Source organism: Canis lupus, chromosome 30 (assembly GCF_003254725.2).
Source record: "Canis lupus dingo isolate Sandy chromosome 30, ASM325472v2, whole genome shotgun sequence".
In the NCBI taxonomy this organism is placed as follows: domain Eukaryota; kingdom Metazoa; phylum Chordata; class Mammalia; order Carnivora; family Canidae; genus Canis; species Canis lupus.
In genome coordinates this window covers 18,237,704-18,263,695 of record NC_064272.1, presented here as the reverse complement: position 1 = coordinate 18,263,695, position 25,992 = coordinate 18,237,704, and the positions used below count along the sequence as shown (strand labels likewise).

Sequence of the window (25,992 nt, the reverse complement as noted above, 5' to 3'; positions counted from 1 at the left end):
TTTAAAATGCAAACATGTAAACAATAACTGCCTATAACCCACAACCAAGTTTTTGGCCTCAGATAATAATTTCAGGTAGAATGATTCTGGAAAATAACTCTTAATTAAAAACTGCAGTTTTCCTTAAAATCCCTTCTATTTGCTCAACTTGCATAGGATTAAACAGTCTGACTTTATTAGTTAATTGTGATGTAGTCTAAGTTTTAGTTAATAGAGTCATCCCTTTACTGATTCTGCTTGTAGACATTTTTTTCCTCTTTTAGAAGTTCATTTATATGGTCAACATTTCTACTTCTGAGTATACAATTTCTTCCAAAACATAGGACAAGGACAAATACCAGTTTGGTAAGACAAAGATCTTTTTCCGTGCTGGTCAAGTGGCCTATCTAGAAAAACTGAGGGCAGATAAGCTGAGGGCTGCCTGCATCCGGATCCAGAAGACCATCCGAGGGTGGCTGCTGCGGAAGAAGTACCTGCGCATGCGGAAGGCGGCCATTACTGTGCAGAGATATGTGCGAGGCTACCAGGCCCGATGGTAGGTTTCTTGGTGGCCTGTCCAGCCTGACTCATGGCCCCGGAGCCCAAAGAGCTCATCTGGTTCATTGTCCAACTGAGGACAGTTTTCAGTGGTCTTCCTATTTGAGAAGGCAACACCCTGCGTCTTCCTAGTTTCAAAGAATAACATCTACTCACAAGACCATTAAATCGAAGGAAATTTCACTCACCCTTATGAATCATTTAGATTCATCTACCAAAAAATTACAAACTACTGCCTACTTGTGTCCTTGGTGTTTTTAACTTTTTGTACTTTTATGTGGGCTTGAAGAAATCTTCTGTAAATTAAAAACAGTCATGAATATGTGCTCGTTAATAATGATTCCATTGAAGAGTTTTCAGGAGCAATTAACTGAGAAGATCTAGAGGAGAATGATACCTAGTATGATTACATATGAGGATGATTTTAATTTAGAACTGTCAGTAGAGATGAATTAATGATGAAGAACTTCTGCCCAAACAGGTAGATTATGGAGAAACATCACACATTAGCAATGGCTAGATGTAAGAAAGCTGGTGCTAAGTAAATATGGGCTTACTGTGGATAGCCAGTCACTGATGTAAAGGAGACACAGCTGAGGTAATAAACACTGTCCTAGAAAGAGAGAACTCTTCTGAGCTTCACTTTCTTTTTTGTAAATCTTTTTTGTAATATCAGGTAATATGGGACATCCTACTATTCAGGGAAGACTCAAATCAGATAATGAATGCAACAATATTTGGGGGAACTATGAATTGCTATATGAATATAAGTGATTTTACATGTGTAATATTAGAATTATAACAATGGAGGTACTACTTGTTATGCTGAAGATATTGGTGCTTTAAGTTTCTGCAAAATGTACTCTTGGGTTTTTCTAATTACTGACAATGCACCACCCTTTTCTTTGGCCAGCTATGCTAAGTTCCTGCGCAGAACCAAGGCAGCAACGATTATTCAGAAGTACTGGCGCATGTATATAGTCCGCAGGAAATACAAGATCAGACGAACGGCCACTATTGTTCTCCAGTCTTATTTGCGAGGCTACTTAGCCAGAAATAGGTATCGCAAGGTGAGGCATTATTTCCAATTTTGTTTATTCATTCCATTAACATTAATCAAATTCTACATCTGAACAAAATACCACAGGAGTTCCTGTGGATATAAGAACTGAATGGAGACAACCAACAACTAAAATATATTTTTAAGTATTAAATGCATATATTAATAGAATAGTAGAAAAAATTACCTTTCTCCCCTTATCTGTGTAATTTGAAAAAAAGTGACTATATTAATTTCCTGTGGCTGTTATAATAAATTACCAATTTTAAGCTTTTGGTAGCTTAAAAAACAGAAATTTATGCTCTCAAAGTTCTGAGGCCAGATGTCTAAAATCAGGATCCCTGGTCCAAAATCAAGATGTCAGCAGGGCTGTACTCTCTCCAGAAGCTCCAGGAGAGAATCTGTCTCTTGCCTCTTCCAACTTTTGCCAGGCAGCTGCCAATAGCCATGTGTTTGTGGCTGCTTCACTCCAGCCTCTGCCTCCATCTCCATATCACCTTCTTCTCTGTGTGTCTAACATTGTTTCTTTTGTCTATCTCTTATGAGAATGCTTGTGATGGATCTGAAGCCCACCCAGATAATCCATGATAATCCTCCTATCTCAAGATCCTTAATTTTTTTAAAAGATTTTTTATTTGGCGGGGGAGAGAGAGAGAATGCGTGCACAAGCGTGGGGAGGGGGAGAGACAAGCAGATTCTGCAGTCAACATGGAGCCAGAAAGTGAGGTTCAACCCCACAACCCTAAGATCACCATCTGAGCTGAAATCAAGAATTGGAAGCTCACTGACTGAACCACCCAGGTTCCCCAAGACCCTTAATTTAATCACATCTGCAAAGACCATTTTCCCAAATAAGATCATCTTTACAGATTCCAAGGATGAGGATCTGATGTCTTTGGGGGCCTTTATTCAGCTGACTGTGATGAGTTTTGAATAGGTAGACTACTATGATAGATGGGTAGAAGATTGTACCAAGAATGAAACAACTTTAGAAGAATTTAGCATAGTGAAAAGGAAATAAATTACATTAATGTGCTTAAAAGTTGTATTGACTAGAATATGATGCTCCAGAAATTTTTAAGTAATCTTTATATCTAGCAATAATCAAATGACTAGATAATAGATTACCAGATTAATCTTAATCTCACCTCTGACAGTGTATGATCTAATTGATGGAAGATTTTTTTTATAATAAAGATTTTATTTATTTATTTGACACAGAGAGATCATGGGTAGGTGGAGCAGCAGGCAGAGGAAGAGGGAGAAAGAAGCTCACTCCCCACTGAGCAGAGAGCCCGACATGGATGGAGCTCAATCCTAAGACCCTGGGACCATGACCTAAGCCGAAGGCAGATGTTTAACTGACTGAGCTATCTAGGCGTTCCTTGATGGAAGATTTTAATCTCTCACTTTGGCAAGGTTTTGAGTCTGTCCTTTAGGGTATATTCTCAATAAGTCAGAAATACAGTCTAGATCTTAGAGCTCAGTGGGCATCACCTTTAGAAGGAGCATCAGAGTGATTTGAGGGACATATCTCTGGTAACAAGCAGTGCATGGGCGTGGCCAAGTCTCATTTATGTGTTTATTTTACTCTTATTTTGAAATAATTTTAGACAACAAAGAAATATGGAAAGTTGATGCTTAAATGAGCATATTTTATAGCTATGTTTTGAAGAAAATTTGAAGACAGCTACTCTGGGTCTTTCTCTCTGCCACACCTTCTGGTGCTTTTTCTGTATAGGCATGAGCTTTCAAGGAGGGGAAAAGCCTTATTAAACTTGACCTTTTAGATACAACAAACTGGTTCCCCTCTTGTTTTCCTCAGGAATATTTGAACTGGGCTAGGAGGCCATCAGTTTAGCAGAGACAGACTCTGGCCAACTCAATCCCCACTGTGACTGGACACGTGGGGGTGGCAGGTAGAGACAAGCTCACATACAGGCCACTAGCACCCCTGTCAGTTCTCCTTCTAGCTGTGTCCAGTCCAAGCTTCCCCTTCATGGGATTTGGGGGTCTTAAAGGGAGAGCAGGTATTATTCACTTCTTTGACTCACTGATGGACTTGAGTTTGGGAGTGAAAGCTCTAATTATATACTGTTTCCATTTGACTGAAATTTCAGAAATGGATCAATGCTCAAAGTAACGTGGAGAGAAGGAAATGGCATAGGAAAACTGGTATTAATAGCTTTGCCACTGTGTTCTGAGTTTTAAAGTTTGAAAGCCTTCAGTTTCCATCACGGATTCTTATCCATTTGGTCACTAGTCACCCAGATAAGACAAAGGGCTCCCTCAGGACTGTGACATTCAGGGGGAGCTCAGAATGCTGGTCTCACTGTAGCAGGATGCACGGTGACTGCACTGGGTGGAAGCTGAAGGCTGCTTTGGCATTAGGAGAACAGCTGGAAAGGGCAGCCTTCAATTGCCAAACAGATGATTAAGGTCTCCTAAACACCTATGATTTTTTTTTTTTTTTGTATGTAAGACTTAGCTACTTAAAAAAAAAAAAAAGACTTAGCCACTTATTTCTTAAATGTTTTTTCTAGAATGTTACATTTTTTCTTTGTTAAATAGTCTAAAAACCAAATTTGTTCTTTTAATGATTTTATTAAACTATTTGAATAGATTTTTACATGTAAAAAGTTTCATGAGAGGTACATTATGTCCATTTGTCATAATTGCTAATACTTAATCAAATGCATATATTTAAATATCAGTTATACAAGAGTCATTTCATAAAATCATAGACATTTATTCATAGAGACACAGAGAGAGGCAGAGACACAAGCAGAGGAAGAAGCAGGCTCCATGCAGAGAGCCTGACGTGGGACTCGATTCAGGGTCTCGAGGATCACGCCCTGGGCTGCAGGTGGCACTAAACCACTGCACCACCGGGGCTGCCCTTATTTTTCTTTTAAAGCTCCATCCCTACCACCTTTAATTTCATAAGTGGATTCCTGCTACATTTGAAATAGCAATGGGAAATCCTTAAAAATAATGTTCCTCAAATATGGCAAACAAGAGTGTCATTTTTTTGTTTCTTAGAGGAAGAATCAGTAAATTAGTAGTAGACATTGCAGTATCCCTAGTGTTGGCTTCTATAGTCAGCTTACTACTCATACCTCATGTCTTCAAGCATACACCCAATGAACAGTGATATGGTATCAGGAGTAAGGGTGGTGGGTCAGTCTTTTATTTTAATACCACACAGGTCTGTTCATTTTACAGGGGATCATCTGTTGCTAACAAAAATCATACACCAATAAGATACCTAATGTTTTTTTTCCTTTCTTTTTAGAATTGTTCTCCTTTTAGTATTCTAGTGCCTTTAATTTAGACAGCTTCTGTGTATATACTCTGCTTATCATCATATGTAAACATATAACATGAATAAACATTTTTCTGTATGGTTCTCAAATCACATTTTAAATTCTACTTTTCAAATCGCCTTTTAAAATAATTTTGTGGGGGATCCCTGGGTGGCTCAGCGGTTTGGCGTGCCTGCCTTTGGCCCAGGGCGAGATCCTGGAGTCCCGGGATCAAGTCCCACATCAGGCTCCAGGCATGGAGCCTACTTCTCCCTCTGCCTGAGTCTCTGCCCATCTCTCTCTCTCTCTCTCTCTCTCTCTCTCTCTCTCGCTCGCTCATAAATAAATAAATAAATAAATCTTTAAAAAATAAAATAAAATAAAATAAAAATTTTGTGCCTGCATAAGTTTGTGAAATGTAAAATCCAAATAGTGTATTGTTGGTTCAATCTTTGTATCTTTCCACCTAGGCAGTTTATGGATTCTCCTCCTCATATGTGGGTTGATAATGTTGAACCTTGAGTCTAGTCCAGGGTCTGACATTACCTGTACTTATCCTTCTCTGCAGATGCTCCGTGAGCACAAAGCAGTTATCATTCAGAAGTGGGTCCGGGGCTGGCTGGCTCGCACCCGCTACAAGAGAAGCATGCATGCCATCATCTACCTGCAGTGCTGCTTCCGGCGGATGATGGCCAAGCGCGAGTTGAAGAAGCTCAAGATTGAAGCTCGCTCTGTTGAGCGCTATAAGAAGCTCCATATCGGCATGGAGAACAAGATTATGCAGCTGCAGCGCAAAGTTGATGAGCAGGTGTGTTTTATTCAAAAGCCCTGAGAATGGGGCATGCCTAAAGAACTCCACTGGGATTAATTTCAGCAGTGTTTGCCTTTGGCTTTACTTTTCAATCATAGCAAAAAAGTAAAATAATAATGACACTAATGTCATTATGGAAATAGTGACAAGCTCATAGGTAAGGTTATACTTGCAAGGACTAAGGGAGGAAATTATTCTGAGGAATACAGCCAGATTTATTAGCACTCCAAGTTATTTATGACCAAGAGTCGTATTGTACTTTATACTTTATAAATCTCTTTCATCATCATTACTCATTTGCATAAAGTATTTTTTTACATATAAGTTGTTTAACATTGAGATATGGTAAAAGAGGTAGGAAGATGTCCATGCTTCTGAGAAGCAGATAGTCTATTTGCAGGGCTAGTTTTATTTCCTAGAGATAGTTACTAAGTAATATTTTAGCACATGAAAATGATAAAATGCTAATTAACGATACATAAATACTGAGGAGGGGAAAACATAATAAAAGCAGGATTCATCAGGAAGAGGGAGGAGTGGGAGGAATTTTGAGGTAATAAAGAGTTTTGTAAGTAACTTGTGATTTTGAGGCCATTGTATCATTTTTATGAATCCCTGACTAGCATATGGCTTTTGGTAGAACACTGATTTATTTTCAAAAGCAAGTGTAGATCTATTTCTGGTTTAAGAATCAGGAAATTAAGAATTCACTGTGGTAACTCACCTTGTGACCATGAGAGAATCCTATCCATGTTGCTCATGATATAAAACAGAATTAATTCTCCCTGTTTCCTTTTTGTATCATTATGAGGGTATTGATTGTAAAGGTTGTGGTTAGTATTTTGGTTAGATACTACAGCAGTGCTATGATGATATAGCATGAATATGATGAATAAATATGGTTTTCTCAAAATGCATTTGATATATATATTTACCTATTGTTACTTATGCGTGTGTTTAAAAGAACAAAGACTACAAATGCCTCATGGAGAAACTGACTACTCTGGAAGGAATATATAACTCAGAGACTGAGAAACTACGAAGTGACTTAGAGCGTCTTCAACTAAGTGAGGAGGAGGCTAAGGTTGCTACTGGACGGGTCCTCAGTCTGCAGGAAGAAATCGCCAAACTCCGGAAAGACCTGGAACAAACTCAGTCAGAGAAAAAATCTATTGAGGAACGTGCAGATAAATACAAACAGGAAACTGAGCAGGTAGGAGCTCTTTTTTATAACCCCATCTACTCCTTTCACAGAGGAAATGTGCTGTCATCATGACCTGGCCCATGTGGCTCAAGGTTGGTTTCAATCAAAGGTAAAATACAAATGTCAGTTTGTTTACTGTTCATTGTTAGTGTTTTCCAAGCATTTCTCCCACATGATGGATGAGTAGTTGTAGGTCTTTTAGTAGAACCTTTGACTCTAGTAAGAACAGAGGCAAAGCAGTATTGTGAGAATTCATGGCCAAGTACCTACTCTGTCCTCTTTTCCTTTAAATACATAGATCTGGATGAAGTGTAGACATCTTGTTCATCAAAAGAGTTAATGAGTAAGAAGTCAGTCAAGCAATGAAATGTCACTAGCTGATAGTACAGTACAGATCTTTATGGAAATCTGCAGTAAGGCTGTGTAAGAAGTCCAAGTGGGAGAAATCCAAATGTCGAAACACTGATTGTAGCCAAGAGCTGGTATTCAGATAGAACAACAACAATGCTTATAGACTGGTGATTTTATATTACAAATTTATATCAAAGTTTACATCAAAACTTTATTAAGTACAGAAAACATTAAGGTTCTTAAGTACCAATGCAATGTGTTATTTAAGCAAAATAAAAGTACCTCAACATAAAGCTTACTTGAAAAAAGTGATAGATTTTCATAAATTCTGCTAGTATTACCACCTTCAAATGAAAACAGAGATGACTATTGGCTGTAACTACTGGCAAGGCTTCCAATTTCCTGTACTTTTTCTGTACTGATATATATATGTGTGTGTATATATATATGTGTGTGTGTGTGTGTGTATATATATATATATATATATATAAAATTTTATTTATTTGAGAGTGTGCAAGCGTAGGGTGAGAGGCAGAGGGAGAGAGAGAGGGAGAAGGCTGAGCGTGGAGCCTGATGCGGGGCTCAGTCTCACAACCTTGAGATCACGACCTGAGCCCAAACTGAGTCGGACTCTTAACCAACCATACCACCAAGGCTCCCCTGTACTGGTTTCTGAATATTAACACAGTGTATGCAGTGAGAACCTCAGAAGGCACTTAGGTGCAATTCAGATGGGATAGTGTAGCTAATAAAATTGCAATTTTCCCATGGTGTTCAGGGTCTTAATAATTCTTCCTGTATCTCTAGCAGATCTGGGCTCCATATACAGAAATAGCAATGGCATTAATATGTTATTTTGACATAGTAAGCTTATTCATCAGAATTCAAATAGGCATTCAGAGGGATACTCTTGAGGTTTAAGAACTCTTTTTTTCATTTCTTGAGTCTACAGAAGCTCTTCATAGATTCTTGAGTCTCAGATTCTCAGATTCCTGAAGAGGAATCTGAAGTATTTAAGAGTATTTAAGCTTGATAGGAGTATTCTCTTCTCGGGCACCTGGGTGGCTCAATCAGTTAAGTGTCTGCCTTCGGCTCAGGTTATGATCCCAGGGGCTCCTTGGGATGGAGTCCCACGTCAGGCTCCCTGCTCAGAGAGGAGCTTGCTTCTCCCTCTCCCTCTGCTATTCCATCCTGCTTGTGCTCTCTGTTGTGTTCTGTCTCTCTCTCTCTCTCTCTCTCTCAAATAAGTAAAATCTTTAAAAAGAAGAAAAGGAGTATTCTCTTTTCTTATTCAAAGTCAAGTTGATACCTTTCTAGTCTGAAAGAATGGCACACTTGAAGAGATTCAGATTTTTCCTTTCTCTTTTATTATCTTCTGCTTTTCCCAGAGACAGCTATAGATACCACCATTAATTCTCTTGAGCAGAGTATAGTAATTGGGAAAAATGAAAAAAATTTCACTCTGACAGCCAGCTTTATGGTCAGGAAAGCTACTTTCCCAACCATTCTGATCAAGGAGCCTAGAAGATACTCTAGAACTCTTCTTTGTAACCAGGAGTGTGTATCTGAATCTACTGAAGAGTTTTTAAAAAGATAGCTGCCCAGGCTTTAGAAGTATGGGGGAGGCACATGTGTTTTGTAAAAGCACCACAGTTTATTGGCTGCACACCGCTGACAAAGAGCAGTTTCTCTCAAGAGCATGTCAGGAGTTCCACCCTTTCTAGTGAGAGCAGCTGTTAAGGCTATTTCAGTATGGAGGGAAGAGACTGGGCCATCAGAAAGAATACCTTCTGGACCGACTTCTGCTGTGGCACAGTGTTCCCATCTAATTCCCTGGTCTTTAGGGGTCCTTAGTCACAGAGCTCCCTTTCTCTGTCTCTGAACTCCTGATAACCTTCTCTTTATTATTAAAGCTATTGCATTAACATGTGACCCTTGATCTTGGGGTTATAGTTTGAACCTGATGTTGGGCATAGAGCTTACCTTAAAAAGGAAGGACGGAGGGAAGGAAAACAAGCTATCACTCTAAGAGTTCCTTGAATTTATGCTTAGAGAAAGGAATTCAGATTTCAGTCATCATAAGCACACATTTATTTCATAGGTGAACTGAGTAAGCCATAAACTTTGCAGAGTTAACCTTTGGTTTTGAGTTTTGCTTCCTGGGATCCTCATCCAACTGGGAACTGGAAAGTGAAAGGGCGAAATGTTTTGTTTGCATGTGTATGTGTCTGATTTGGGGGGGCAAAATACACATATACATAACATAAAATTTACTACCTTAACCATTTTTAAGTGTACAGTTTTGTGGCATTAAGTACTTTCACACTGTTGTAAGGCCAGAGCTTAGACATGGACTAAAAGGACTAGTTTGTAACCTTCTAAAACTCTTAAGAGGAGATAAAAGGGCAGTTTTCTTTCTCAAGACAGGTAGCAGGGAGCTTCAGAAGGAATTCGGTGAATTCCAGAACCAAAATGCCTTTCACATCTTTCTTAACCTCCTTAATCTCTCTTAATACCTGAATCATGAGTACCCATAAGCTTTGTGTTAGGCTGTTGAGGTGAGAAGGCATTTTCATTCCTTCAAGAGCAAACGCTTACTAGGTGCCAGGCAATTGCTAAATGCTCAAGGTACAAAGTAAAACAACAGCAATTATCTCCATCTCCCAGAGATTTCTAGTTTCTGAGGGAAGTAGAAGTAAATCATTTATAAGGGTTATGACGAGACACATACAGGGTCCTGTAGGAGAGATACCTAATTGGAGAGAGTTTCCAGGAAGACCCTCTGGAGGGGGCAATGTTTGAGCCAAGTTCAAAAACTGACTACATGGACCGAGGTAAAGAAATGAGGCACAGAGACATGGAGGTAGGGAGGGCCTGCGGTATGCTTTTTATATCCAGTACTGGGCGTCCCCTGTCTACTACTGCCATCTGAGTGTATTGTTTTATTTGATAGCTGGTGTCAAATCTGAAGGAAGAAAACACTTTGCTGAAGCAGGAAAAAGAGGCTCTCAATCATCTTATTGTGGAGCAGGCTAAGGAGATGACAGGTAAGGCTCAGGTGGGCATAACCTACTGTACTCCAGCCAAATGCAGACCAAGGTTTTAGAAGTTACAACTTTGCTTAGAGCTGAAATATTTTAAAAAGTTGACATTGTCATCAGTAAATTTATGAAGTTCCAAGAGGCAAGCACTGGAAATATTTTGGTTGATTTAGTTGGTGAACTTGTCATCTGGTCTTTCTTTGCACAAATGTGAATTCATGTGCAGTCAGAATCCTATGTAATTTTTTAAAAATTAATTTGTTCTTTGTGATATATTAGTTATAGCTTATAGGATTCTATTGAACTAGGAAGAAATCGTGAGCTAATATGTATATGTCTATGTGTATTTATTTTTTGCTAAAAAAATGGTTATTATTCTTTCAAGATCAGTAACTCTTTTCCACCCCCCAAAAAAGCAACTCTAATTTTTTTTAATAGAGAACTAACTAGATGTAGATATTTATTCTATTTGCTAGTTGTGAGATAGATAAGAATGATGATAATTAACAAGGAGTCCACATATATATAAATGTGGGCTAAATGATACAAAGATCAAAGCTATAGTAATTGGTGGTAAAGACAGAGAGAAAGAGATGGGTTGGAGTGAGGATATATTTTTATGAAAAAAAAATCACCAGAATATTATCCTTTTTGATGTGGTATTCAGAAAAGGAATAATAATCTCCTGATGTTTTGAGATGAGGTATTACAACAATAATGGTGTGTTATTACTGATGAGGAAACTGAGGGGGGGAAGTACCTGTTTATGAGTAAAATTAATGAGATCAGTTGTTACAGTGTTAAATTTTGGATGTCAGGTAGGCCTCCAAGTAGAGATGTCCTGAAAACAAATTGAGATTAAAGATGAGAGACAGAAAGAAATAGGCCTTTGGGTATCCATTAAAGCTATGATGGTAAGAGAGCCCTCTGTGTTTTTGCCCCCCACTACCTTCTCCCTCCCAATTATAGGGAATAATGGAAAGAGAAGAAATCTGGAATTAAGCCTTATGGGATGACCACAAGTAAGGGATAAGGTGGAGAAAAGAAACTAGAAAAAAAATGATATTAAAAACAGTCATTGATCATGGAAAGGAGGCTGCTAGGATGCAGAATGTGATGGGAAGATCCAGAATGAGGAGAATACTTGAAATTGGATCACAAGAACAAAGAGCTAACATTGGATTTGCCTAGGGAAAATTTCTTGGTAGCTTTATGCAGCTTCTGCAAATTGGTGAGAATAAAAGGCAATTTATAGAATGTTAGAGGAGAAGAAATTCATTCATTCATTTACACATTATTGACGCCCTACATTAGGGAAACACTGTGGTGGGCACCAGGGAAGCAGTTGTGACAGGATACTTGCTGCCCACACCCTTATGGAGCGGACAGGGAAAGAAATGGTGAAGCAGGCGAAACAGGCAGGGCAGCTAATATTTAGCTCCAAAACATGAGAATAAAATGGGCCTTATCAATATTAGGAAGCTTAACATTTATAAATGTGACTGATTGGCTCATTTAGGTAAAACATACAGCTGAGATCTGAGGCTCTTTGCTTTGCTTTATCTGTAGTCAGGGGCTCATCTCGTCTCCAGATGACATCCCAGGCAAATGCAAGCTGCTGGCAACAGAGACAGCAGAATGGGATGGTAAATGGGTGCCCCCAGCAGCACACAAGAGAAGTAGTGACACAAATGACCAGGCATGGGGGCTTTATCTGGTTTGAAATGGGGGAGTGATTGGAGAGGGGGTGATTCGACATGGTAGAAAAATTGTAAGATCTCAGCCTGGGGACGGAGCAGAGAGTTGACACAGAACATAGGACAACTGGTTTCACTGGGAAGTCGCCACCCTCAGAGATGTGAGGAGTATCTCTGACTTTTTGACAGAGTATGCTAATTTGGACAAAAGAGTTTTATAAGAGCCTGAAATATAGTGAAATAAAAAATACTAAACAATGAGTAGTGGAGCTTGTAATGTGCTGTAAACAGTGAATGAGCTAATGGCACTAAATCCATAGTACATGGAAGACCTCAGTAGATGATTGTTATTAACAAACTATTATATTTTCTTGTCATGATGTTTTCTTTCTCTACATTCTCTTTGTAGTTCATGGTGCTAAAAGTAAAACCCTTTGTAGAGAAACTGGAAGTCAGCATACATGTTTGTACTCTTGAGTTCTGTAGAGCCATCTTTGTTATGCTTTTCCCTTTTGTTTTCTTTCAGAGACTATGGAGAAAAAGTTAGTGGAAGAAACAAAACAACTGGAACTCGATCTTAATGATGAAAGACTGAGGTATCAGAACCTTCTGAATGAGTTTAGTCGCTTAGAAGAACGATATGATGACCTTAAAGAAGAGATGACTCTGATGGTGGTGAGTCAAACATTTGCTTTTTTTTTTTTTTTTAATGAAAACATTTAAGCACATACAAAAGCAAATAGTGGAATGAATCCCCATGTATTTCATGTACTCATTACCCAATTCTAAAATGGTCAACACATTTCTTTTCTTTTTCTTTCTTTCTTTTTTTTTTTTTTTTTTTTTGGTTTCAGATGTATTATTTAATAATTTATCAGTTCTGTATAAAACCCAGTGCTCATCACATCACAGACTCCACCCAAAATTGCTAGAATTCATACAGGAATTCAGCAGTGTGCCAGGATATAAAATCAATGCACAGAAATCAGTTGCATTTCTATACACTTAAAATGGTCAACACATTTCTACCCCTACTCTATTCCTCCTACCTACCTCATCCAATGGATTGAGTTGTTGTAAAGCAAATCCCATGAATCATATGACTTTATTCATGAATACTTAGTAAAGTCAAACACTTTAAAGACTTTGTCTTACGTATTGAATGACTTCATGTAAAATTTACACAGAAAGCATATATTTATGTAATTATTTCCTCTACTAGTTTTTATTATAATTTCAAAGTTGTATTCCTACAAAAAGAAAATTCAGTTTCTATTTGTAATTAAATTATCTATTTCAAGAACTCTTCTTTATCTACCAGCTACCTTTTGTATTTTTAATAGTTCTACATAGCCTCTCTCTTTTACTTAACCTACTGTCAGGAAACAAAGAGTTCTCTAGCTCTCTTGTTCCCTGTAAGTATCGGCCTTGAAGGTAACCTAATGGTACAGATGGCTAGAAATGCTCTGAAATACCTCTTATAAAAAACAAGATAATTTGATATCTGTAGCATAGAATATTTGCTTCAACTTTTGCTTTTATCTTGATCCTTGGACAATGTTTTTTAAAATGTGGCATTTATCCCAGATCCCTGGGTGGCGCAGCGGTTTGGTGCCTGCCTTTGGCCCAGGGCGCGATCCTGGAGACCCGGGATCGAATCCCACGTCGGGCTTCCGGTGCATGGAGCCTGCTTCTCCCTCTGCCTGTGTCTCTGCCTCTCTCTCTCTCACTGTGTGCCTATCATAAATAAATAAAAATTAAAAAAAATAAATAAATAAAAAGTCAAAATAAAGGAGATTATGTAACACAAAAGAAATGAAATAAATTTGTCATCTGGAAGAGAGGAAACTAGTCTCAAAGAAGTTAAAAAGCTAATTTAAATGCCACAGTTGGACTGTTATTTCAAACCTTGTTACTCTATCCTGATTTATATGTGACAAAGTGAAATTAGAAGTAGGAGTAGGTCACCATTACTCTTACTGACAAACCAGAAAGACTCTCATTATGTCTTGTCTTCCTTGATCTCCCTGCTGCACTTGGCCTTGTTGAAATCTTTCCTCCCTCACATTCTCCCATTCTTAGCTTTTTCTAGAGTCCTTTTCCTCTGTCTTTGAATATCATGTTCCCCAGAGTTCCATTCTTGGGTGTATTCTTCTTACCAGATAACCTTGCCAACATTTTTGGTTAATCTATGCTTTGGTTATGGTTAGAGCTAAGTTTCATGTCCCATGAGGTGTTTCTAGAGTTACTTAGGATATTAAGAAGTGGTATTGGGCAAAGAAATGATTAGGGTCAAATAAATGTGGGAAGCACTAGCTGAAACAGAGAGAAACAGATTTTTTTCCTAAAGGATTTCTTGGATTCTTTAATACTGCATGCCTTGTAAAAAACAAAACAAAACTGCATGCCTTATGAACCTCAGAAAATAAAACGAGAGAAATACGTCATGTATATGTCACTTTCTGAACATGCCCAGAAATCTCTGTGAGATTAATGTGTCTCCTCCTTAAAGAGGTAACCATGTCTAGAAAAGACCCTCCAACAGAACATGAAAGACTCCTAACTCTGGGAAACGAACTACGGGTGGTGGAAGGGGAGGTGGGCGGGGGGTGAGGGTGACTGAATGACGGGCACTGAGGTGGGCACTGACGGGATGAGCACTGGGTGTTATTCTATATGTTGGCAAATAGAACACCAATAAAAAATAAATTTATAAAAAAAGAAAAAAAGAAAAGACCCTCCAGTAATAATGGCCATCCTCCAGCAACTTAGCAGGGCTATTCCTTCTTGCTGGGCAAGTCTCTGCCTGCTAGCTATTCTGTTCCTGCAGTGCTGTGGAAAAAGAAAGACATAATCTAGTTCCAGGGGCAGTTCAGCTGCTTGATTTCTGATTTCTCAGCCTATAATCCTCTCCACTATATGCCTGTGACTCATTGTCACTCCTCTTGGTTAACAAAATGGTCAGAGGGAGAGAAAAGGAAAATAACAGAGGAAGGAAGATCAGAATCTGCTTGCTTCCTACTCAGCTCTTCATTAAGTCTCCTTTCCTAGCTCCAGACATAGTCTGGAATCTGTAGAAAATGTTTGCCAAGAATTACAGAGAATTTTTAAAAATGGACTTTATAATTTAGGATTAATTAAATAATAGCAATATCCTATTTTAATGTTTAGGTAGAAACTTTGAGACTAATAGATGGGTACTTGGCTAATATTTCATTGACACTCTTCTGCAGACGGCACTCACTGTGGCAATGCTTAGAAGCATTTTGTGGTAAATAGATTCCTCAAATGGATGTCAGGAAACTTTAAGGAGGGGAATTAATAGACTGCCTCAGGACTCCCGGTAATCTATGTGATAACATGGGCCAAAGTTAATGCCACTGATTACAAAGGACTAGATTTGTTGGCCCTGGTACCAAGAAGTGTTGTAGGATTTTTCCCCATGAACATTCAGTTGTAAAGTAGAGGCAAGGAAGAAAACACTAAATCCAGGGCCAAGGAAATTCAAGCAGACAGTGAAAGGATAAATGAGGCAAAGGAATGCAGGCTTGTGAAATGTTTGAAGATTCACCCCAAGTAAGGAGGGAGTCCAGCATGTCAACAATGGGGTCATTAACCTTGACAAAGGGAGTAAAACAGATTCAAGAAGAGAAGGAATTATTGGAGACATAACAGATTAAAAGAGGAGGTACAAGATGCAGATCTTGAAGGGGTACTTGATGATCAAGTAGGATGTCTGTCCTTGTAATTGTGTGGCATACGGACTAAAATCTTGGGGAACAGAAGGCCGCGCACAGCGGAGTTGTTACATCACTGCAGGGTCCTAATGCTAGGGCAACATCACTCAACATTAACTGAGTCCTTGTTACATTGATAGTTTAACCCTCACATAAACCCTATCAGGTAGATAATATTATTATTCACCTTTTCCCCATTAATGAAATTGAGCCCTGGAGAAGTTGGGTAAGGAGCAAGTAAGTGGCACACCTAGAATTCCTACCCAGCTCTCTCTTACTTCAGACCCAGAACATTTTACCACTACCCTGTATCCCAAAGTTACAATAAATAGCAAATATATAATGTTGCTTCTAGTCACACCTTAAGGTACTTCTCGCTTAGTAACACATACATGAGGGAAAATAGAAGTCTCACTCATCTTTAATAAGCTTATTAAAAACCTTTTTGAGGGTATTTATATGGACCTACCTATTTCTCATAATGACACAACCAATTTATTAATAAATACTTTCCCATACAATTGTTGGCTGGGGTAGGAACTTTAAGTAAGGTTGCCTGTGTACGCAAACAGTAAATCTGAGCACCTTTGACTTTATGTGGGTTGATTTCTCCCTGCCTGCTCAGTAATTTCAGAAGCTCTGGTGCTCTTGGGTCTTCCTTATGCACTGGGAGTACAGGTTGGGATGGCCCGGGAGTCTTTCACCTGCTCCTAGATGCTGGCTTTCCTTTGGTCATATAGATGGGCCTGGATATGGAAGAGGAAGAAGCAAAGAAGCTCTTTGTGACTTCTGGCTCCTCCTGCAGCTGGGAGAAGTAGTAAAGGAAATTGGCAGATCAGAAAAGCTTCCACAGGTCTGTCTGAAGTTTCCAGAATCAGTAACCCTATGAGATGCAGGCCCCTAAACCTATCCACCTCTTTTTGCAGGGGGCACCCTAGGAGCGAGGGCACAAAACCCAGCCTTTTTAGTCCTTCTTTCTTCAAGTCATTCTCTAACCCCCTCTCCTGCAGAAAGGAACAGACTGCAATTATTTAACTTTTCTGTTTTCTTTTTTTTTCTCTTTTTATTTTTTTTATTTATTTTTTTAATAAATTTATTTTTTATTGGTGTTCAATTTACCAACATACAGAATAACATCCAGTGCTCATCCCGTCAAGTGCCCCCCTCAGTGCCCGTCACCCATTTACCCCCACCCCCCGCCCTCCCCCCCTTCCACTACCCCTAGTTCGTTTCCCAGAGTTAGGAGTCTTTATGTTCTGTCTCCCTTTCTGATATTTCCTACCCATTTCTTCTCCCTTCCCTTCTATTCCCTTTCACTATTATTTATATTCCCCAAATGAATGAGAACATATAATGTTTGTCCTTCTCCGACTGACTGACTTCACTCAGCATAATACCCTCCAGTTCCATCCACGTTGAAGCAAATGATGGGTATTTGTCATTTCAATGGCTGAGTAATATTCCATTGTATACACAGACCACATCTTCTTTATCCATTCATCTTTCGATGGACACCGAGGCTCCTTCCACAGTTTGGCTATTGTGGACATTGCTGCTAGAAACATTGGGGTGCAGGTGTCCCGGCGTTTCATTGCATCTGTACCTTTGGGGTAAATCCCCAGCAGTGCAATTGCTGGGTCGTAGGGCAGGTCTATTTTTAACTCTTTGAGGAACCTCCACACAGTTTTCCAGAGTGGCTGTACCAGTTCACATTCCCACCAACAGTGTAAAGAGGGTTCCCTTTTCTCCGCATCCTCTCCAACATTTGTGGTTTCCTGCCTTGTTAATTTTCCCCATTCTCACTGGTGTGAGGTGGTATCTCATTGTGGTTTTGATTTGTATTTCCCTGATGGCAAGTGATGCAGAGCATTTTCTTATGTGCGTGTTGGCCATGTCTTAAGTGTTCCTCTGTGAGATTTCTGTTCATGTCTTTTGCCCATTTCATGATTGGATTGTTTGTTTCTTCATAAGCTTTCTGAATGCTAATTTCATTGGTATCACATGTCATAAATATGTCACCTGGATTCCATGAATTAATAACCCAAGGACTTCAGAAGGTTTTTGGAGCAGCTTTCTTGCCTCTGCACTGCTCATCCTTCCCATTGCTGACTCCAGAGATTCAACTTCATGCCCAAAAGTGACAGAAATTATCATCACCTATGTAGAACCCCCCTTTTTTTCTATTTATGCTCAAATACAGTGCAGTAAAATGCTTATGCTATCATTAAACATATTTCATGAGTTTTTTTATTAAGTTTTATTTAATGGCAACACTGAAATCAATGTTTGGTTGCTAAGGTTCTTATACCTACACTTCATCCAGTTTGATGGGCCACACACAACTTTAAAAACCCAAAGAGTGGGGCGCCTGAGTGGCTCAGTTGGTTAAATGTCTGTCTTTGGTTTGAGTCGTGATCTCGGGGTCCTGGGATCGAGCCCCACATCAGGCTGTCTTCTCAGTGGGGAGCCTGCTTTTCCTTCTCCTTTTGCTGCTCCCCTGCTTCTGCTGTCTCATTCATTCCATCAAATAAATAAAATCTTAAAAATAATAAAAATAATAAAAAATAAAAACCCAAATTGGGGGCTGCCTGGATGACTAAAGTCAATTAAGCATCTGCCTTCAACTGAGGTCATGATCTCAGAGTCCTGGGATTGAGCCCCACATCAGGCTCTCTTGCTCAGCAGGGAGTCTGCTTGTCCTTCTCCCTCTGCCCCTCCCCCTGCTCATGCTCTCTGTGTCCCTCTCTCTCTCTCTCTCTCAAATAAATAAAATCTTAAAAAAAAAAAAAAAAAAACCCAAAGAGGACTCTGCTAATAATCACAGGTGATTTTTGTTTGAGCACTTGGTTTTTTTGACTATTTTTGTCATGCCCTGCTGGCGCATCTTTCTCTTTTTTTGAGGAGCTCAGAAAGTAACCCTTTTGTAAGAGTTTATAAGGACAAAATGGAACAGACTATTTGGGCAAAAGAGCAACAAGTCAGTGAGTGAGGGTTAGAACCAAGTTAAGGTGGATGCTGTCTTAGCTATAACTGGTTTAATTATATAGTATTAATTCTACTTGGTTTATTTGCCTTGCAGAACGTGCCTAAGCCTGGACACAAGAGAACAGACTCCACCCACAGCAGCAATGAGTCTGAATACACCTTTAGCTCTGAAATTGCAGAAACTGAAGATATGCCCTTGAGGACAGAGGTACATTTTAGATACCTATCACTAAAAGTAGGATGTGACCATGCTGTTCTTAACAGAAAGCATTTCCATTGCAGAATGGACCTCATTGCCCATAAATGTAACAGTTGTTTCAAACTCTTTATATTTCATAAATCACCAATGGGTGCTTAATTAGCTTATTAATTATTACATATATTGTCTTATATGTACTTACATAACTTATTACATATGTTTTTTGGCCAATAGACATTTTAATTTTTAATGTAATATTGATGACAAGATTTTCCCTTTTGTAATTCCCTTTCTCATCTTAACATGTCCTAATACAAAAAAACATAACCCATCATAAATTTATTTCAGACTGAGGTAAATTGTTTTAATAGTAAGGCTTTTGTCCTTGAAAATTATAAATAACCAGTGCCCAAGAGTTTAACAAAACTGCTGCTTCTGTTTGATAATAGTTTTTACCAATTAATTTTTGTCCACAAAAATGCAAGAAAAATAGCTTATAAATCTGCCTTAGTGTTTGTGTTATGTGGTATGATATCAAAATGATACATTACTGTAACTCCAAGAGTACAGTGACTTTAAGGTAGATTGTTCCCAAACCAATTCTCAGATCTTCTTTTCAAATATGATATTAGTTTCACTAATGGGTAATTCAGGCAAAATTCTTCTATTTTTATATTATGTTCTGAGAAAATGGCCAAGTCGGAAATAGAATGCTTCTGGCTGAACGGTGAAGAAAATTGAATGATTCTTTCCTTTGTCTTAGTTTTACTCAGGAATAAAAAGTTTCTGCCATCTCATTCTGTTTATTTTAAGGAAAAATGTCATATAGTTGGCATCATACATTCAAGAACCCTAAGTTAACTTATCCAAGGTCCCAGCTTGTCAGTGGCTGAGCCAGTATTCTAACTGAGGCTGGTCTGTGGGTCGCTCCATACTCTACTTGCTCCCATGCGGGGGTTTTACATGTAGTGCTGCAGTGTCGCTTCTCTCTACTGCTAACATTAAACTGTAGACTGTTGATAGAGTTTTATGGCCACCATATAGCAGGATAGAGGTTGTTCCTGTTATTCATTGCTTGTGACAAATCATCCCAAACTGCAGGGGTTTCAAGCAACAGCAATTTATTAATGTTCACAACTCTTTGGATTTTGACTGGACAGTTTTTCTGCTTTACGTGGTATTGCCAATAGTTTGTAAACTCTTGGTACTTGGAGCACCTCCCTGCATCCCAGCCCAAGGAAGAGAACCTCGGGCCTCTCCAGGTGACTTCTCTGTTCAGTGGCATGCTGAATGGACTCTAAAAGTGTAAGAGCAAAAGATACCAGAGCTCTTGGGGCCAGGCCCAGAACCAGCACAGTGCTAATTCTGCCACAGTCTATGTCATGGAAATTACAAGGCCAGCCCAGACTTGGGGGAAAGGCAGTGGACTTCATCTCTTGATGGGAGAAAAGACAGTTGTGTTGGGAGCAATCATTTGTAACCATCTTTGGAGACTACCACCAAGTTAGATCTTGAAGATTTCAAAATTATAGCCTCTCAGCCTCCAGTGGATATGAAAGTTTTAGGATTGTATCCAGTTGGTCTTAATGGGAGCACTCACTCCCAGCAGTCCGAGGGAAGTATGTTTACAAACTATTGGCTTCAGTGTAATACAACTTGAACAGTTCCTGCAAGGGAGGGGAAAACCATGACAAAAAGTGTGTATTTGCTGCAGAGTATTTTGTATTAAACTCAGGGCATGGTTGCCTGGGTGGTTTAGTCAGTTGGGTATCCAACTCTTGATTTCAGCTCAGGTCATGGGATCAAGCCCCATATCAGGCTCTGTGCTCAGCATGGACTCTGCTTGTCCTTCTCCTTCTGCTCCTACCCCTGCTTATCCTCCTTTCCTCTCTTTCTGTCTCCAAAATAAATACACAAAATCTTTAAAAAAGAATTAGGGAAAAAAAAAGGAATTAGGGCAAAGAGGCTTCTTATTGATAGTTCTGTTTAAGGACATTACATTTTTAACCTCAAAAACTCCTCTGTGCTTTACCTAATTTTTACTAGTAATGATATTTGTTGGGGTCTCTACTCTTTTCAAGTTGTGTCCTAATTCTTACAGATTTGAGGGGAGAGTTAACCTTTTTGTTTCTAATTCTCACCCATATTTCCACTGAATCTTTTTTCAAATTAAGAGTTAGTTTAGGGGTATCTGGGTGGCTTAGTTGGTTAGCATCCAACTCTTGATCTCTGCTCAGGTCTTGATCACAAGATCGTTTGTCCAAGCCCTGAGTTGGGCTCCACAATGGCATAGCACCTACTTAAAAAAAAAAGTTAGTTTAGAGTTGGATATAGTATTTTGCTCATCTCTTTTAAATAATGAAGCATGAATTGTGCTGCAGAAGTCACAGACAGATCTGGAATACTGTGTATTGTCCTTCATATGTATTGACCATCAGCAGTAGGTCATGCACCTGGAAATCTCTCAATAATGGGAAAGGCTTTTCACTGAACTAGTCATATTATTCCTTGTTACTAAGTGTATGCATCTGAAATGTGGCTGGCTCTAGTTAGAAGGGTTGTCTTGACTATTGGACAGACTACAGTAACTCTCCTCCTTGGAACTATGTCCATAACCTGAGCCTCAGCCTCTCTGTGCCTCAGTTTCCTCACCTATGAAGTGATATGCTATGATTATTATCTTACTTTAGAGTGATGTTTTGAAGATTGAGATAATTCTTTTAAAGCACTTTTAACAATGTTTGATACATAGTAAGCATTCAATAAATCCATGTTTTTGTTCTAATAAATAGGCTTCCAGTGACTATCCTACAGTTTTGATTGGGTGTGGTCAGAATCAGAAAGATAGAAATCTATAAAACTGGCAATAGAAGAAGAGAGATTGATTATCAGAAAGGAAGTTGGATGGGAGAGAAGTATCAGACTAAGACTATGGCTGTGCATTTGCACTTCTGATTACTTTTGACCTCCAGGTTTGCATTCCTCACTGCAACTAGTTCTGTAATGGCCAGGTTTACAAATTGCCCCTAACAAAATAAAGAAGCATTTCTACTATGTATAGTATTCCCAAGCAGTTCCTTCAGAATCTGGTCCCAGGAAAATAATGGGCCCACTCTTGGTTATGAATTGATTCTTCTTTTTTTATTAAAATAGAGAAGAATTTTTCATACTGTTTTGAAACATGGAATTCCAACCTCAGTCATGTAATGATAGCAAAATTTGATGTTAAAAAAAGTATTGATGTCTTTCTAGCTTTGCCAAACCTGTGATTTGTTGTTCACAAGTTGGGCTGGCACCTCCATTGCTGTTTCCCTCTGGAGAACTCACCTGCCAGCTCCACCTGCTGTGCAGCCCTCCCACACCCACAGCATCTTCATGGTCTGGAGTGGCATTCTTTTGGAACCTTTGCTTCTCCCTGCTGTCGTGCAGCTTTCTTAGTAGTCACTGACTAACTATCCCAGTTCTGCTTCCGTCCTTCTGCTTCCTCATACCTGTCAAACCTAGGGAGAAGGTCACCACAACCGTCTCTCAGCTGTTGTTAGCAATAATTCCAGAATGATTGCAGATCTACGCTGGTAATTTTGTGAATAAATTCTCTTGTCTTCCGGATTTTCCTCAGATGAGAGACCATGATGTTTTAGGTCAGTTTCAAAGCTTCACTCTTTTAGAAAAGCCATGGATGATAAAGTCCTTTCTACAAAAAGAAAGCAAAGCAAAACCTCAGAAACTTGTCTCAGCCAGGTGGCCCAATATTCCCTCTTGCTCATGTGGCATGGAGAAGAAGTGGTATCTCTAACTAGATGTATCATTAGGGATAAGAATGGGCACTGTGCAGAGCGCCCTTAAATAATTACCAGTCATTGTGCCTCAAGCAATTTTGCAGTTGTCAGATGTTATTTTTTTTGTATTATTTCATCTCCTATTTTAGTATTCCTGTCTACAGGGTTTTGCTTTTATCCGGCAGTCAACTAATTCTTTATGTAGTATTTGCTAATATCTAAAGAGTTACCTCATCCCATTTTTAATGTTTTTTTAAAGAATGAGAGCGAGCAGACACTAGCCCAGGCTGTGTGGGGGGCAGAGGGAAAGGGAGAAAGAAAATCATAAGCAGGCTCCACACCTAGCACAGAGCCCGACACCCGGCTCAGTCTCATAACCCTGAGATCATGACCTGAGCCAAAATCAAGAGTTGGATGCTTAACCAACTGAGCCACCCAGGCACCCCACCCCATCCCATTTTAATGAGAAGATTCCTTTTAAATGAAATGCCTGTTCAAGATTGAGAGGGATGATTCCCAAATGGTGACGTTTTAGGTACAATGAATGAAGTTGTGAGGTGAAGTCTATTATAGCGTAAAAAGAGATTAAATAATTAAAATTTTCAGGGACACATACTTCATTAATAGATGAACAAACATTAAAAACACATGAATAGAATGTTTACCTTGTAAATAAGCTGAACTGCAAATATTTGTGGGATGTATAGAAATGAGTTTTAATATGAATGAAAATCTATAGTAATTTTACATTCAGGCAGGATGTTGTATCTATTCTGCTCAGTCAGGACAGACTTTATGGCAAAGATCTTATACCTAAACTTTTTCTTACTGTTGAACATTACAAGGGTGGACAGTAAGAAACAGTCCAGGTCTAGCTAGTCTGTGGGTTAATGACCCCAATAGCCTACAGATAAATGCCCCATTACATAGTTTAATTGATTCTTCTGAGATGTCTTTTTAGAACTGAAGCAACACTGAATTCAGCACAAGAATTCACAAAAGACTAAAGATAGCTAACAAATATAAAAAGTATTCAACCTCAACAAAAGGCAAAGAAATGTGAATTAAAACTATAATTAAACACACTTTTGGTCTATCAATTGAGCCTTTTTTTTTTTAAATAACAGTCATTGTTGTTCCAGGCAAAGTGGTGGTTGCTGGATGGAAGTGGAAACTAATTTAGCTTAAAAACATTAATATTTAGGTATTTATGTACTAGGATATTTATTTTAGTATATTTCAGTAGCAGAAAATTAGAAACAACTTCAGTGCCCATCAGTTAGGTAACAGCTAAGTAAATAATGGTACACATGACAGTTTAGCTATTAAAAATTATGGTTCCAAATATATTGTAAATTTGGAAAAGTTGTGATATAATACTAAATTTAAAAGACAATACATTATAATGAAAATATTCCAATTACTTAAATCTAAAAAAAAGGAGGACAAAATTGTAGGTTTTCTCTGGGGGTATGATTATGGTTTTATTTTTTTTTCTTTGTACTTATTTCCTAAACTTTATAAAAAGCTTATTTTGGGGCACCAGGTGGCTCAGTCAGTTAAGTGTCCGACTCTTGATTTCATGATATGAGGGTTGTGAGATCAAGCTCTGCATCAGGTTCCACACATAGTGGAGATTTTCTCTCTCCCTCTCCCTCTGTCCACCCTCCTCCTTCTCTCTTAAAATGAAATAAGCTCATTTTGCTTTTATGTCTGAATAAAAGCCTTTTAAAAAATTGAAAATCTGAAATATGAGGCACACTAATCAATTAAGAATTTTACTTTGACCATTCATTATTGCTGTTCTCTCTCTAACAAAAAGAGACGATTGTTTCCATTAAATCTAATGACACAACTTTCTCTCCTTACCTCATTAAAAGTTCAAACCTCCTACTATAATCAACTAAATAAATAAATAAATAAAATAGGGGCAAAAAAAAATAAAAAAAAAATAAAAGTTGAAACCTGAAGTAAGCAAGGTATAATACTTATAGCAGTCTCAACTTCCATGATGGTGGTTTCTCTTTCCCTTTGCTCAGCTTTAGTGTATCTCTGTTTACACTAGTAGTTCTCACCATGCTTCTGTTCTAGAACCAACTGACATACTTGTCAGATGCTGCTAGGTTATTTTTCACCTTATTAAGGGCTATGTATATTTTAGTTTTCCAGTTTTCTCTGTCTGATCTCAGTATATTTATGCTAGCACTTCACCTTTTCAAAAATCATTTTTCCTGAAAAGTAGTCCATGCTCATTGTAAACAATTCCAATGTAGAAATGTGTAAAGTAGAAAATGAAACTTTCCCATAGTACCCCCCCATTCTCCAAGATAACCATTGTTGGCCTTCTAGATTGTTGTATGCTGTATGGTGGGTATATTTAAAAGTCATGGGCATTTGTTTTTTTAACAAAAATAAAATCATAGTGTAAATACTTCCTTGCAACTTGTATATTTCACTTAATACTTTTATCTAGGACATACCCACTTGTGTATATCTATTTCATTTTTTAAACAACTATGAAATATTTTAACTTGACTATACTACAGTTTAAGTAGCTCTTCTATTGACTGACATTTGGGTTTTTTTCCCCCAGTTTTTTACAATTACAAAAAATGCTGCAATGAACATCTTTTTCCACATATTCTTGTGTACTTGTGTAAGACTTTTTGTGGGATAATTCTTAAATGTATATTGTTAGATTAAGGAGTATACACATTTAAATTTTATTAAATACAGCTAACTTGCCCTCTTAAAAGGCCTACTTATACTTCCACCAGTATTATATAAGATGCTGTTACTAACACATGGCATTATTGATCTTTCCAGTCTTTGCCAATCTGATGGGTAAAGTAATGCCTCACTGTTTAATTTGCATGTCTCTACTCATTAGCTAGGGTGGATGTGTTATTTGTATATTACTTCGCCATTTATATTTCTTCTATAAGCTTGCTATATTTCTGTTGGACTGTTCATTATTTTCTCATTGGCTTGTACATCTTCTGGATCATCTTGACCATCTTATGATTTTTGGGGGTTTAGGAGCCAAGTGAGAAGAAGGTGCCTCTGGACATGTCATTGTTCCTCAAGCTCCAGAAGCGAGTCACAGAGCTGGAGCAGGAGAAGCAGGTGATGCAGGATGAGCTGGACCGCAAGGAGGAGCAGGTGCTCCGCAGCAAGGCAAAGGTACGCAGTGCTACCCCACCCCAGGGCCGTGCCCAAACCAAGCACTGAGTGGGACTTTCTGCACTCTCTTCTTTAATGGAAACTCAGCCCAGAAGTACTTTAT

At 38.6% G+C, this 25,992-nt stretch overlaps 1 protein-coding gene across 4 annotated transcripts in view; it reads left to right on the top strand.

Moving 5' to 3' along the window:
- MYO5A (myosin VA) overlaps window positions 1-25,992 on the top strand; it is a 191,859-nt gene that overhangs the window by 124,739 nt on the left and 41,128 nt on the right. For all 4 annotated transcript variants that reach the window (XM_035708806.2, XM_025472765.3, XM_025472764.3 and 1 more), the window contains exons 19-26: window positions 324-535; window positions 1,451-1,607; window positions 5,471-5,710; window positions 6,678-6,926; window positions 10,222-10,315; window positions 12,533-12,681; window positions 18,823-18,936; window positions 25,746-25,889. In XM_035708806.2, the coding sequence (XP_035564699.1) occupies window positions 324-535; window positions 1,451-1,607; window positions 5,471-5,710; window positions 6,678-6,926; window positions 10,222-10,315; window positions 12,533-12,681; window positions 18,823-18,936; window positions 25,746-25,889 (1,359 nt within the window). The remainder of the gene's footprint in view (window positions 1-323; window positions 536-1,450; window positions 1,608-5,470; window positions 5,711-6,677; window positions 6,927-10,221; window positions 10,316-12,532; window positions 12,682-18,822; window positions 18,937-25,745; window positions 25,890-25,992) is intronic.